The sequence below is a fragment of the Cricetulus griseus genome, chromosome 3 (assembly GCF_003668045.3).
Source record: "Cricetulus griseus strain 17A/GY chromosome 3, alternate assembly CriGri-PICRH-1.0, whole genome shotgun sequence".
NCBI classification, from domain to species: domain Eukaryota; kingdom Metazoa; phylum Chordata; class Mammalia; order Rodentia; family Cricetidae; genus Cricetulus; species Cricetulus griseus.
In genome coordinates, this window is record NC_048596.1 from 102,369,979 (window position 1) to 102,383,357 (window position 13,379).

At 39.0% G+C, this 13,379-nt stretch overlaps 1 protein-coding gene across 2 annotated transcripts in view; it reads right to left on the reverse strand.

Moving 5' to 3' along the window:
• Window positions 1–7,985: 7,985 nt before the first annotated feature.
• Nars2 (asparaginyl-tRNA synthetase 2, mitochondrial) overlaps window positions 7,986–13,379 on the reverse strand; it is a 94,369-nt gene continuing 88,975 nt past the window's right edge. The window contains exons 13-14 of one of the 2 annotated variants that reach the window (XM_027407671.2): window positions 12,243–12,269; window positions 7,986–8,735 (exon numbers count right to left, since the gene is read on the reverse strand). In XM_027407671.2, coding sequence (XP_027263472.1) covers window positions 8,591–8,735; window positions 12,243–12,269 — 172 coding nt within the window. In that variant the 3' untranslated portion in view covers window positions 7,986–8,590. Of the gene's footprint in view, window positions 8,736–12,242; window positions 12,270–12,323; window positions 12,652–13,379 lie in introns of those variants that run through there. The other variant, XM_027407670.2, reaches the window with a different exon arrangement.

Genomic DNA, 13,379 nt, shown 5'->3' on the forward strand with positions numbered 1-13,379 from the left:
AACAGTGGAGGGAAGCTTTCAGCTGCCAAAGGGCCACATCTGAAGGGCACTTCTGAGGAGTGGCCTGAAGGGGCACACCACCTCAGGAAAAGACAGACTTGTCCAGTTGAGTTCTGGGTTGGAGAAGAGAAGGTTTGGGAGAAGCAAAAGTGTCACTGCATTTTGAACAGTAATGAACTGCACACACGTTTAGTTTCTAATAGTAATTTTGAGGATAGAAAAGTTTCTCTTAAGGAGGTATCTCTTAAGGATAGTGCAAGCTATCGTAGCAAGTAGGAAAATGTCTGTTGAGCATGTGTGAGGTCTTGGGATCAATGCCAGTACTGCAAATAACCAATCAAACCAACCAGGAAGCAGCCCGCCCAACCGCCCTTCTATTAGAGTAGGATCAGGGTACTGAGTTGCTATTAACTAAACTACTTACAAGGGTAGTTGGCAAATCACCAAAAATGGTGGGAAATACAGAGAGGGTAGTTTATATATCATAGCTTGGAAATGGGATATGATAGCTAGTAAGAGGGTTTTTGTTTTTAAATTGGGATCCTAACAAAAACAGACAACCAGCATTTCTTGTTGGGTCAGCATATGGACAAAGATGAGTCAGCCATAGTTGTAATAGCCCAAGTACTGCCAAATACACTTAGAGCTGTGTACTTACAGTAAAAAAAAAAAAAAAAGCCAAACCAAACTGAATTAAAAGAAACAAAACAAAATACCAAACCTTTTACTAAATAGTTTTGCTAAGTTTCTATTATCAGAGGAGTATTTTTCAAATAACAAATGTCCATCACTTTGGGAGAGTATCAGTAGTTCTAAACCAAGTTCTTCCATCATTCTATGTACATACTAAAATAATCCAAAGAAGGAAACAGGGAATATATAATTATAAACCCATTTAAGAAATTGAGGCTGGCTAGAGATGGACCTTAGTTTGTTGAGTGGTTGTCTAGCATGAAAGGAAGCCTGGATTTGATTCCCAATATCACACAAACTTGGCATAGTAGTGCAAACCTATAATCCTAGCACTTGAGAGGGAGGTAGGAGGATTAAGAGTTCAAGCCCATCTTCAGCTACATGTGAGTACTAGGCCAGCCTGGGCTACATAAGACCCTATCAGGAAGGAAGGAAATAAAGGTGAAGCAAAGCAGAGTGGTGCATGCCTATAATCCCAGAATTAGGGAGGATGAAGGAAGAGGACCATAGGTTTGAAGCCAGCCTAGGCTATACTGTGACCCTGTATCCATCATCCATCCATCCTGAGGTTGATTGAGGTATAGTAAGCTAAAGTAAATTGCTTGACCTAGTATCCTTTGCCCCATTTTCAGTTTCTTTTTACTAGAATGTATTTAAGCTCAATCATGTTTTTTTTTCTTCAGTTTTAATTCCCTTCTCCCTCTGTAGAATAAGGAAATTAGAGACCAAAGGTATGTTTTACAACATGCTGGGGTTTAAGATGCAACATTCTTTGGTTACTAGAAAGTTCTGGTTTTAGTTTCTTTGGAGGCTGAGGGCTTTATTTGTAGTCTCTCTCTCTCTCTCTCTCTCTCTCTCTCTCTCTCTCTCTCAACTACATTATCTTTTATTTAAGTGAATAAATTCCAAGACCACTCTGATACAAGAGAGCAAGGTTCATAATATACTGTTTTATGAGTTAAGAAGATAAGACACATGAAAACATTTTAGAAACTGTAAAACGATGTCCAAATGACAGTTATGACTAACAACAACAACAGACTTAAGGCTTTAGGAAAAAGTTACTGAAAAATCTGACTGAATGTCACTTTAGGAAGCACCTGGCAGCTCTTTTATAAAGGCCACTAGAAACTACCCCACGTGCTAATAAAAGCTGTAATTTCACTAGACTCCAAACAGAACTCTAAATAAGAGCTCTTTGAAGCCACAACTGATGAGAACCCAGGGTCCCAGCCTGCCACAAGAATGTCCAGCTTTCAGGAGGCAGTGTGGACCATGACCTGGTAATATGTTAGTCATGGACATTCTACTGACTCACTTTAACATAGGGTAATCAAGGAGGCTTTTGCTCATTTTTTTTTTTTTTTTAATTTTTTGAGACTTTCTCTGTGCAGCTTTGTAGGCTGGCCTTGAACTCACAGAGATCCTCCTGTCTGTATCTCCCGAGTACTGGGATTGAAGGTGTGTGCTACCACCACTTGGCTGCTTTTCCTAAATCACCAGCCCCCCAACTGCTTTTCCTAACTCTTAATTTGTCATATAAACTGGGAAGAATTTACAATTGAATATTAATCTAACCTGTTTTCTTTGCAGCCTGAATACAAATATTGATCAGAAGCCAAAATACCCCATGTATTTACCAATTCAATCAGTCTTCCAACTGTGTTTTTATGATCTTACTTCACCCACTTACTAAAACAAATATATGAATAAGTAGCAATGTGATCCAAATGAACATCTTTCATCTGTAATTATCTGAAGCAAGAAGGTTAAAGGTGGGTAGAGTTACCCCTTTCACCAACTATATCTTGGATGCCTGTTCAGTCATGCTTGAATGTCTAGATTCAGTTTGTACAGAGGATGAATGGAAGATGTTGGAATTGTAAAGAGAAGCTTCTGACAGTTAAATAAATTCCTTGCCAATCTGTGACAGTGAAGCAGTCTCTGGGATGGGTCAGATGGTGTATAGATCTATAGAGTATAGATCTGGAATGGACTGCTCACACAATTATGTTCTCCTCAGATCAAAAAACATGACAACTCCCATCAGCCAAGAGGACAGTAAAAAGGAAAGTCCAAACTCTGAAACGACAATGGGAACTATTGATAAAGAAAATATAAGCCGGGTGGTGGTGGCTCATGCCTTTAATCCCATGTGAGATTCGGGAGGCAGAGGCAGGTGGATCTCTGTGAGTTCGAGGTCAGCCTGGTCTACAGAGTGAGTTCCAGGACAGCTAGGGCCACACAGAGAAACCCTGTCTTGAAAAACCAAGATAAAAACAAACAAACAAACAACCAAACCAAACAAAATCCGAAAAACCAAAAACCAATCGACCAACAACAATCCCTGCCCCAAACCACCACTACCACCACCACCACAAAAACAAAACAAAACAAAACAAAACAACAACAAAAAAACCTCTAAAGAATATACTCTTGAATTGCTGGGGTTATCATTTGGAGGCTAAATTTGAAAATGCTGGGGAAATAGAATCTCATTTTTCTCATTGGAAATTAGTCTTTCAAGAAAAAGAATATTCTTATGGGCTAGAGAAATGTCTTAGCAGTTAAAAGTATTTGCCATCCAACCATAGGTGTTCCTCCCACCCCCATCGCCCCCCCCACACTCCCTGTAACTCCAGCTGAGAATCCAAAACCACCCTCCTTCACCAGAGGGGAATATTATATAGTGTAATTCTATGCCATTAAACTATACTTCTTTTCCCTCAAAAATTATTGGTGTGGCTTTATGAGCATGCCTGTAAATCCCAGCAGCACTCAGGAGGCTAAAGAGGATCTGTACTTAGGCCATCCTTGATAATATAATGAGACCCTGTCTGAGTTACCTTTCTATTTCTGTGAAGAGACACCTTGACCAAGACAACTTAATAAGGGAACATTTAATTGGGGGCTTGCTTACAGTTTTGAGGGTGAGTCTATGACCATCATGGTTGGGAGTATGGCAGCAGGCAGGCACTAGAGCAGCAGCTCAGAATTTCTGTCTTATCTGCAAGTGGGAGGCAGAGCCTGGGCCTGGAGTGGGCTTTTGAAGCCTTAAAGCCCACCCTCCATGACACCTCCTCCAACAAGGCCACACCTCTTGATCCTTTCCAAAACAGTTCTACCAACTGAAATATATGAGTTTACGGGGCCATTCTCACTCATACCACCACAGATCCTTTTTATACACATACTCAGGTTGAGGCATAGTGAGTTTTTAAATTGCTGGATTCATCATAACATTTTCATAAATGTATAAAGTTTATTTAGATCACACTCATATCCCTCTTTGCCCTCTTTGTTCATTCCCACTGGTTTCCTTTCTTCTTAAATAGAGTGCCTTCAACTGTCATCTTAAAAAAGAAATCTATATTCTAGAAGGGGACGGTGGCACATGCATGCCTTTATTCCCAGAGTTGGTCTACAAATTGAGTTTTATGCCAGCCAGGGTCACACAGTGACACCCTATTTCAAAACAAATTAAGATCTCGAGAAAATTAGAAAAAATGTGGTATTTGTCTGAGTTAGGCTTATTTTGATCAATGGTATCTCTGATCCTACCCATTTTCCTGCAAATGACTAATTTCATCTGTTTAAGGTGGATGGAATACCCCTGTGCATGTATACCACATTTTCTTTGTTCACAGACACCTAGGCTGGTCTGTATCTTGGCTACTGTAGCTAGTGCAACAGTAGGGATGGGTGTGATGTATCTCTGTGGTAAGCTGCTTCTAATTCCTTTTGGTATATATTCAGGAGTGGTACCATATGGTGGTTTTATTTTTAGTTGCCTTTTTAAAAAAAGGAATCCCCAAGTTCATTTCCATAGTGGCTGAACTAACTTAAATTCTACCAGCAGCATATAAAAGGTTCTTTCTCTATATCATCACCAGCATTTGTTATTTTCTTGATGAAAGCCATTCTGACAGGGGTGAAAGGGATTCTCAGTGCAGTTTTGATTTTCATTTCTTCTATAGCTAAGGATGTTGAGCAGGTTTTTGAGTGCATTTATTGGTCATTTGTATTCTTTTTTAAAATTTACATTTCTTTTGAGAATTGTCTGTTCAGTGAATTTGCCCACTAATTGGATTATTTGTTCTATTAATGCTAAAGTCATGTTTTTATTCTCTAAATGCAGACATATACAATTATTTACATGTTAGCTGATGAGTGGACATTTTAAGTTGTTCTCTGTTAGATTACCTAGAAGCCAGTTTTGTTTTGGTATTTCATTATTTTTCATAATGTCACCATCTGATACCAGTATTTGTTTTTGTCCAACTATTGGTAAAACATAAGTACTGGGCCAAAGATGGAAATCATTAGGTGTGTGACAAATGTTTGGCTTTAACCAGACAATGTGTGAACAACAATCAAGAATGATTAAGTATGAAATTTTGGAAAGACACTGCTGAAGGTCTTAGCAAAGGTCATGAAACAGTATACATCTGATGTCCTAAAATCACTCAAGCCCATACCACACACTGAGCATCCTTAAATCTATGTTCAACTGTCAATTACTTGACTTTACTAAGTACCTTTAAAAGCTCATCGTGTACCAGGTACTGTGAATGACTTATAGAGTAAACAACATTTTTTTAAATTTTATTTTTTATTTTTTGTCTTTTCGAGACAGGGTTTCTCTGTGGCTTTTGGAGGCTGTCCTGGAACTACCTCTTGTAGACCAGGCTAGTCTTGAACTCACAGAGATCGCCTGCCTCTGACTCCCGAGTGCTGGGATTAAAGGCGTGGGTCACCACCGCCTGGCTTAAATTTTAATTAATTAATTAATTAATTAATTAATTAATTAATTCGAGACAAGGTTTTTCTGTATTGCTTAGGAAGTTGTCCTGGAACTTGCTATGTAGACCAGGCTGGCCTTGAACTCACAGAGATTCGCCTACCTCTGCCTCCCAAGAGCTGGAATTAAAGGGGTGTGCCACTAACTCCCGGCTCAGAATAAACAATTTTTAGTGACTATGTCCAACACAGACTGAGAAATAGAATGGTCCTTGGAGTTCATCTTCTTCAAAGTGAATTCTGCTGATGAAATAATTGCAAACCACACAGATGATTTTGCTTGCCTAAGACTCCTCAGACTGGTGTTGAAACTGGAACACGGAACTTCTTACTCAGTACTTTTTCCATCATGGCTGTTGTGATGTCCTGCCACCCTTCAAGATTAGTTTCTTGAAAATCACGAGGCACGATTCCTGGTGGCTTTGGAACTACTAGCACCCACCCCCCCAGCTCCCTGGACTGTGGGTGTGGGCAGCCCTACTCTACAGAATTACTACCACTATGTCAATACCAGCCAGGGTTTCAGATGTTTTAAAATGTCTTCTATGAGACAGTGACTTGGATGAGTAGGTAAAGGCTTTTGCTGTCAAGCCTGACAACCTGAATTTGATCCCTGGGATCCACATGGCGGGAGAATAGACTCTGGAAAGTTGTTTTCTATCCTGACACCTGGACTACATACGGTGTGCATACCTTGTACCCACAAATAAATAAATGTAATAATTTAAAAATGAACGTTCTCTGCCTTTAGTCATTCAAGTGTAAAGTTAAATATCACTGTTTTGTAAAGGTGACTTCTAGGAAGATTATCCTTTACACAGCTTCCTATCTCACTTGAAATAATACATTTACTTCTTATTATGTGTCTTTTCCAATAGATTATAAATTCCACTAAATTTACAACTGTTTAGCACCCAGCACAGTATTGGCATACAAAAGAAGCTCAAACAGTATTCTTTTAATACACAAATAGATGTTGCTCTCTAATCACAGCTACAGCAAGTCTTATGAAAGGTCTAACTGTCCCTCCTAAACTTTCCTAAACTTAGTACGAAAGCCCAGGGCTTACAGTGCCAGGAAAGTAGACTGGAGCTGGGATTTTAGTTTAGCATCCATTCTGATGAGAAAGATTCAGCCGTGGAATGAGAATCTTTTCAAGAAAAAGCAGATGGCCCAGGTACAGTTGCTCCCTGCATGAAACAGGTCAATCCTGTCAACTGCTTAGGTGTCTTTTAACAACGAGGGTCTGAAGTTCACTCTTTTCAGCTGTTGTTTTGAATTAGGTTACAAAAAGGAACATAAACAAACTGGTTAAGAACTAACCTAAGAGAGGGCCAGGGATTATGGTGCGCCCCTGAGGTCAAGGCCAGTTTGCCTTACTTAGTAAGTTCCAGGACAGCCAGGACTACACAGAGAGACCCTGACACCCCTCAACCTCCAAAAGAGAATAAACCTAAGAGAGACTGGAGAGATGGCTTGGAGGTTTAGAGCACTGGCTGCTTTCCCAGAGGATCCAGGTTCTATTCCCAGCAACCACACAGCAGCTCACAATCTTCAACTCCAAATTCCAGGAGATCTGATGTCTACTTTTAGCCTCTGTCAGCACCAGGCATGCAACTGGTGCACATACACACACGTAGCTGAAACAACCACATACCTATTAAATTTAAACCATATACATATTAAATTTAAAAAATAACTATCTGAGAGAGCTCTCTAATGAAACTTCAAAATAGTTATTTCAGGTTATAAGCCTTTTATAATTATTTGGTACATACAACTTCTACTGAGTATACAACCAATAATAGGCCCAAATAAATGAAGCCCAGTGAAGACTAAAGCACTAAAACACGTCATTTTTAGAAGTGTGAGACACCCTTACCCCACCCTTGTGCTGTGGATAAAACCCAGAGCCCAAAGAACACTAGGCAAGTGCTCTGACCCTGAGCTATACTTTCAGTCCGAGCAAACTTTTAAACACACACATAAATACAATTATGCTCAATTACTGTAACAGCTCTGAAGAAAATGATGCTTCAGTTTACACAAATAAGTGGTTTTGTCCAAAGTATTGGAACTGTTAGATCTCTAGCTCCCAAATTGGCACTTGTCTCATTCTACTAGATTACACCACACTGGAGAATTATCCATTGCATAGGTTTGGCCATATTTCTATCCCCATCTTGGATTAAAGATACCTTTCTTCCAAATTTCACTGGGAAAGGAACAAGACAAATTTAAAAATAACTTCAAAGGTATCAATAAAAAACCTATTTTGTTGACTATTACAGTATTTATAAATATTTAATATAAATGAACTAGAATGGTGACTGAAGAGTTTAATGACTAATATGTCCTTAACTTTTATAACTAAAGATCAACAGTTATTAAATATGATTTCTTTTCATCACCCAATGAAGACTGCTTCAATTCAGAACAGCAACTTCATTAATCAATTCAGACCCTGAAAAGGAATATTTTCTTTTTTAAAGTTGAGTAAAGCACAGAGAACAAGACTGGCATTTATTGTGGCATAAATGGCAAAGGAGAAAAGAGCCAACATTATCTTATTTTTGGCCACTAGTTGTTTTAAAAAAATACAAGGGGAAGTAAGCTACTGAGCAAAGACAGAGCAAGGTAAAACATTCCCACCCTGTCTTAGAGTCTGGGAAGAACTTCAAAACCCTGCACTGCAATGTCTTCCTCTCTTCTTCTTTGAGATGTTATCCAGGCTCAAGTTACTCTCCTGTGCCAGCTTCTCCAGCAGCTGGCCAACAGGCCCAGCTACTTCTTCTCCCTCCCTCCTCCACTTTAATTGAGGTAACAGACTTGAAAGTCCACTTGCTCTGAATAGTTTCTTGGGGGAGTTTATCTGTCCATGCAAAACCTTTGACTCTTTAAGAAAACAGAGACCATTACTATTTTTCATATATTATCCCTCACAGCACAAGAATTGCACACTGAAAGCCACATTTCTAAAATGCAAACACCCAGTCTTCTCTATGTACTCATGTGCAGAGTCCTTGCCACAGTCTTTGCTATGTACTCATGTGCAGAGTCCTTGCTGTAGAGTTCTTTTACTCAAGCAATCTTTCAGCTACAGAAGACAGGAATGAGTAAATCTTGGAAAAGGGATAACATCTTTGATGTTGTCAACTCCTAGGATGCATTGTAAGTAACGTTCAAATCCCATTCCAAAGCCTCCGTGTGGCACTGATCCAAACTGACGAAGGTCCAGGTACCTGTTTTTAAAAAGAGAGAATTGTTACTTATAAACTCTGTAAGTATTTATAAATTCTTATAAGCTCTATATGAAGTCAAATGCTATGATAGGAATTTTTTTATTTACAGACATTTGTTGTTTAAGTCACTGTGGTAGAGCACACCCAACTTTTCATTCCACAGAGACCATGAAAACGGAGAAGTCAGAGAGACCTAACTATCCAAGGATACCTAAATAAGCAGCAGTGGATTCTGCTGTGCAGTTGTGGGCTTTGGTCACTTGACCTTTTTCCTTTTCAAGTTTTTTATGCATCATTCATGTACAGAAAACTTGTCACATGACACTTTCATACTAGCTTTCTTTTTTCTTTTCATGTCCCAATTTAATGATATACTAATCCCTTCCACCCACCCCCCACCCCAAGACAGGGTTTCTCTGTGTAGCCTTGGCTATCCTGGAACTTGCTCTGTAGACCAGGTTGGCCTAGAACTCACAGAGCTCTGCCTGCCTCTGCCTCCCAAGTACTAGAAAACACACTTCAAAATTTTTTTTTGGTATGCTAATGGCAGCATTTCCCTCCTCACTCATCTATTTAATACAGAGAGGAGAGTGAAGAATTTGTTTTTGTTTGTGTATATTTATGTACGTGTGCTTATGTGGGTATACGTGGAGGCCACTTACCATGCTTCTACTCCAACTATGATTGAAACTCAGATTCCCAATAGTTATTTTAGGAGGAAAGGAAAAGGACTGCCATGTAAATAATCTTATTATACCATTTGAGTGGGAATTTCTTTTAGCTTACCTTTTTATTACATTTACGTGTGTGTGTGTGTGTGTGTGTGTGTGTGTGTGTGTGTGTGTGTATGTGTGTGTGTATGTGTGGCACTTGTGCAGAGGTTGGAGGACAACTTTTAGAAGTCATGCCTCTTCTACACCACAGTGGCCTAGGGATCACACTAAAGTTGTCAGACTTGGTGGCAAGTACTTTTACCCACGAAGACATCTCATTGCTCTAGTTTGAAAATTCTTGACTCGTATGTATAAACTAAAACAAATTCATGGTTTCTCAAATAGTTTATGAAATCAGCTCCACAATAAGACTTTGAAGTACCATAGCTGGTGCCATTTGGCTCTTCAGGCATAGAGATGACCTGTCAGCTGCTTCCTCAGTGCTAGTGCTGACACACTGACACTTTACAGTAAAGATTCTAACAAATGATAAACAGCAACCAGATGAGCTGTACCCAGGAGAGATAAATATGATAGGGGTTTTATTAGACAACCTTTGATTAGTAAGAACTATAGGGAATAAATGGAGTAAACACAGTCTTAGATGTGCAGTTTTGAAGGCTGATTTCACTTTACAAGGCATGGAAACAATGTACACTATTTTGACTCCCTGACAGTCTGAGATGATGGCACAGCAAACAGTTGTCACAAATACTTGTAGGACCAAAGTTGGCTGCAGAGGTTCTGTAATGGGATTCATGTATAAACTTCTTTTGTGCATGAATGTAATAAGCTGAATCAGCAGGAGAATTTGGCTTACTTACTAGGTTTTGCCTGACTTTGTTTTGATATAGGTAACAAAAATATACTTTTTTTTTTTTTTTTCAAGACAGGGTTTTTCTGTAGCTTTGGAGCCTATCCTGGAAGTCACTCAGCAGACCAGGCTGGCCTTGAACTCACAGAGGTCTGCCTGTCTCTGCCTCCCCAGTGCTGGAATTAAAGGTGAGCGCCACCACAGCCTGGCTGAAAAATCTACTTTTAACAAAAATAGAGGGTGTATTTTTGAGTGTGTGTGTGTGTGTGAACAAGGTATCACTATGCAATCCCAGTTGGTCTGGAACTCATTCTGTAGACCAGACTGGCCTCAAACTCTTGTCTCTGCCTCCCAGGTTCTGGGATCACAGTTTACTACCGTGCCATGTTTCAGATCTGTATTTTGATTCTAACACAAGCAGGTAAAGAAAAGATGCCAGAAAATATCTGGAGTTGGTTTTATTTGCATGTGACAGCAGAAATAGGAAGTACACCCTCAGACACCTGGCTTCTCAAAGCCCAGAGGAACTTTCACAGACATCACGGGTGTAAAACTTTCTTAAGTTCCTTTCACCTTTAACATGCTATGCCTACCACATAAGAGAAAGGGGATTCAAGTCATTAATATTTATATCTGAAGATCCTATGTGTGTGTGAAACTTTTAGTTAGAAAAATAGTCTAGGATCTGGAGAGATAACTCAGCTGGCATAGCAGCTTGTAGTTAAGCCCGTTGCCCTGAGTTCTATCCTGGGACCACAAGGTAGAGAGAGAATCAGTTCTCAAGGGCTGTCCTCTGATCTCCACATGCTTGCTGTGGCATGTGAGTTTTCTTCCTCCCAAAAAGCAAAGTTAAAATATTAAAAAAAGAAAGAAGAAATGTATATATGATTTAATAAGTATACTTATTTAATCAATATATAAGATTTGCTGTTATTTAAGCAAGTTTTAAACACTGTGAATATTAGCTGATAGAATCTGAGGGGAAAATAGTATATTTAGCTCAAAAGATTTACCTACTAAATAGCAAAACTTAGAAGAAAAGGAGAAAAGGGGTGTAGAAACTAACATTTACTGAACTGCTTCTACTCAATGTAAATACAATGTCTATTTTTTCATTTCATACAATAACTGTGAAACAGATATTATCATTTCATTTTATAATCATGAAAAACAAGAAACTAAGAGAGATCAAGATACTTAAGGATATTGCTGGTAACTACCAGGCAGTCAAAAGCCATTAGCTGAACTTTGGAACTCTGAAACCTATTGCCTTTGTTACCAAAAGGCAAGAGTATAATTTGTCATGTCCTCCTAAGAATGACAAAACAGTTAATGATATTGCTGATAATTATTATATTATCAAGATCCTTAAAGTGGCACTATTGTAGACATGTAAATAGTCTTTCTACATTTGCAAGTACTGGACGAGTCTGCAGAAAGAAAACCAGAACAACTTTGTGGAAGTGAATGTGACTTCGGACAGGTGGTTCTGAAGCACTCCAGGGCTCAGAACTCTTGGCTATCTAACACATCACTTATCAAAGCTCCCAATGTCAAACATAGGGAAACTGAAGCATAATGGGTTAAGAGCAAAGGCTTTTTGCCTGGCCTATATAGCAAGACCTTATTTCAATAAATGAACAAAAGCATAAAGATAGAGTTAGTTTGGAGTATGGAGGAGTTCTCAGCTCCATCCTAACCATGTCTTGGTTAAGTTAGTTCACGTTTGGCCTCATGTTTAGAGGGGCAATAAAGGGATAACAACAGTGTCTACCTCTCTAAGGGTTGGGATGATTACAGGAAATACAAATGTAAGAATGTGAACATTGTTTTCTGATATTTAAGAAGTAGTAACTAAATGGTAAATGTCAGTTTTACTGTTTTCCATCTTAGCATCTGCTCATAGGGGCAGGAGAATACAAGTACAGTCCTTTCCACATGACACACAGAATGCACGCAGAACAGGGGCCACATCCTTACCACTGGTAAGCTTTCCTAAGTCCTGATCTGTAAAAAGAAAATAAAGAAAAAAAATCGAGACGTTAGCAAAATATTTATTAATCAACCACCAAACATTTACTCTAGGTTGTGTACACAGGGACCTTTGTAAGGAAGTACACACAGAGAAGCCAGTGTCCTCCAATCATTCACCATAGAAATGAGGAGGTGATGTTTTCTATTAGAGAGGAGACTTTCTATTAATAATAAGGCAGTCGATATTACCAGTAAACAATGAGGTACTCTAAAATAAGAGGCATAGGCAATAATGCGATAGAATGAAAATAGGACTTGAAGGGGTTGGTCTGACATGAGCTTACTATCGGTCTCTGCTTGGTCAAGGTCCCTGGGAGCACCCACAGACAATGCGCACTTGGACACAACTTTTATCCTACAATATATAAAATAATGGTGTAATTCTGTGGTTGCTTTCATAATACTACTGCAACTTAGTTCTTATTGAAAGAAATGTGAGCAACATTTTACGTGCTTAATGGCTATTACAATAACCCCAGCCCTTTAAAAATGTATTTAGAATCATATCTGAAATGACAAGAGCCATCAAAGTTTTAATTTTCTGAAGTGCAGAAAACATGAGCTACAGCTACAGATGAATCCACGAGACAGAGGAACATGCATCTACTTCACTGGGAAAGAAAAATGTGGATCGTGTCCCATATTAGGTAAGGTTTCCTGAAGGAAGCAGGGCCTGAAGGAAATGGACCAATTAATCTATCAACAGATGAGGTTTCTTGTCATGTGTGATTTTTATTGTGCTTAAAAAATTTGTAGAGAAACTTCAAATTCTTTCATCTAAAGATTCTGACTTTGACTTCAATTCGACACTTCCCAGGACTATCTAACAGTGAGTGGCAGCAAGGTAGTCTAGTCAATAAAGGTAATCTCCCACAGCTTTTACTTGCCTTCTTTTGGAGCTGAATCTAATGGAGCGGCTGAGACGTGTGGGATTGCAACACCAAGTTACTCAGGAGATTTACAGACTGGGATCTTGGAAAAGTATCAACTTTCAAGGCATGTTTCCATTAGGAAAAGGTGGCCTTAAAAGTGGCTAATTTAGTAGGATGTTTTCAAAATGTTTCTTTCCAAGTGTGACAAAAC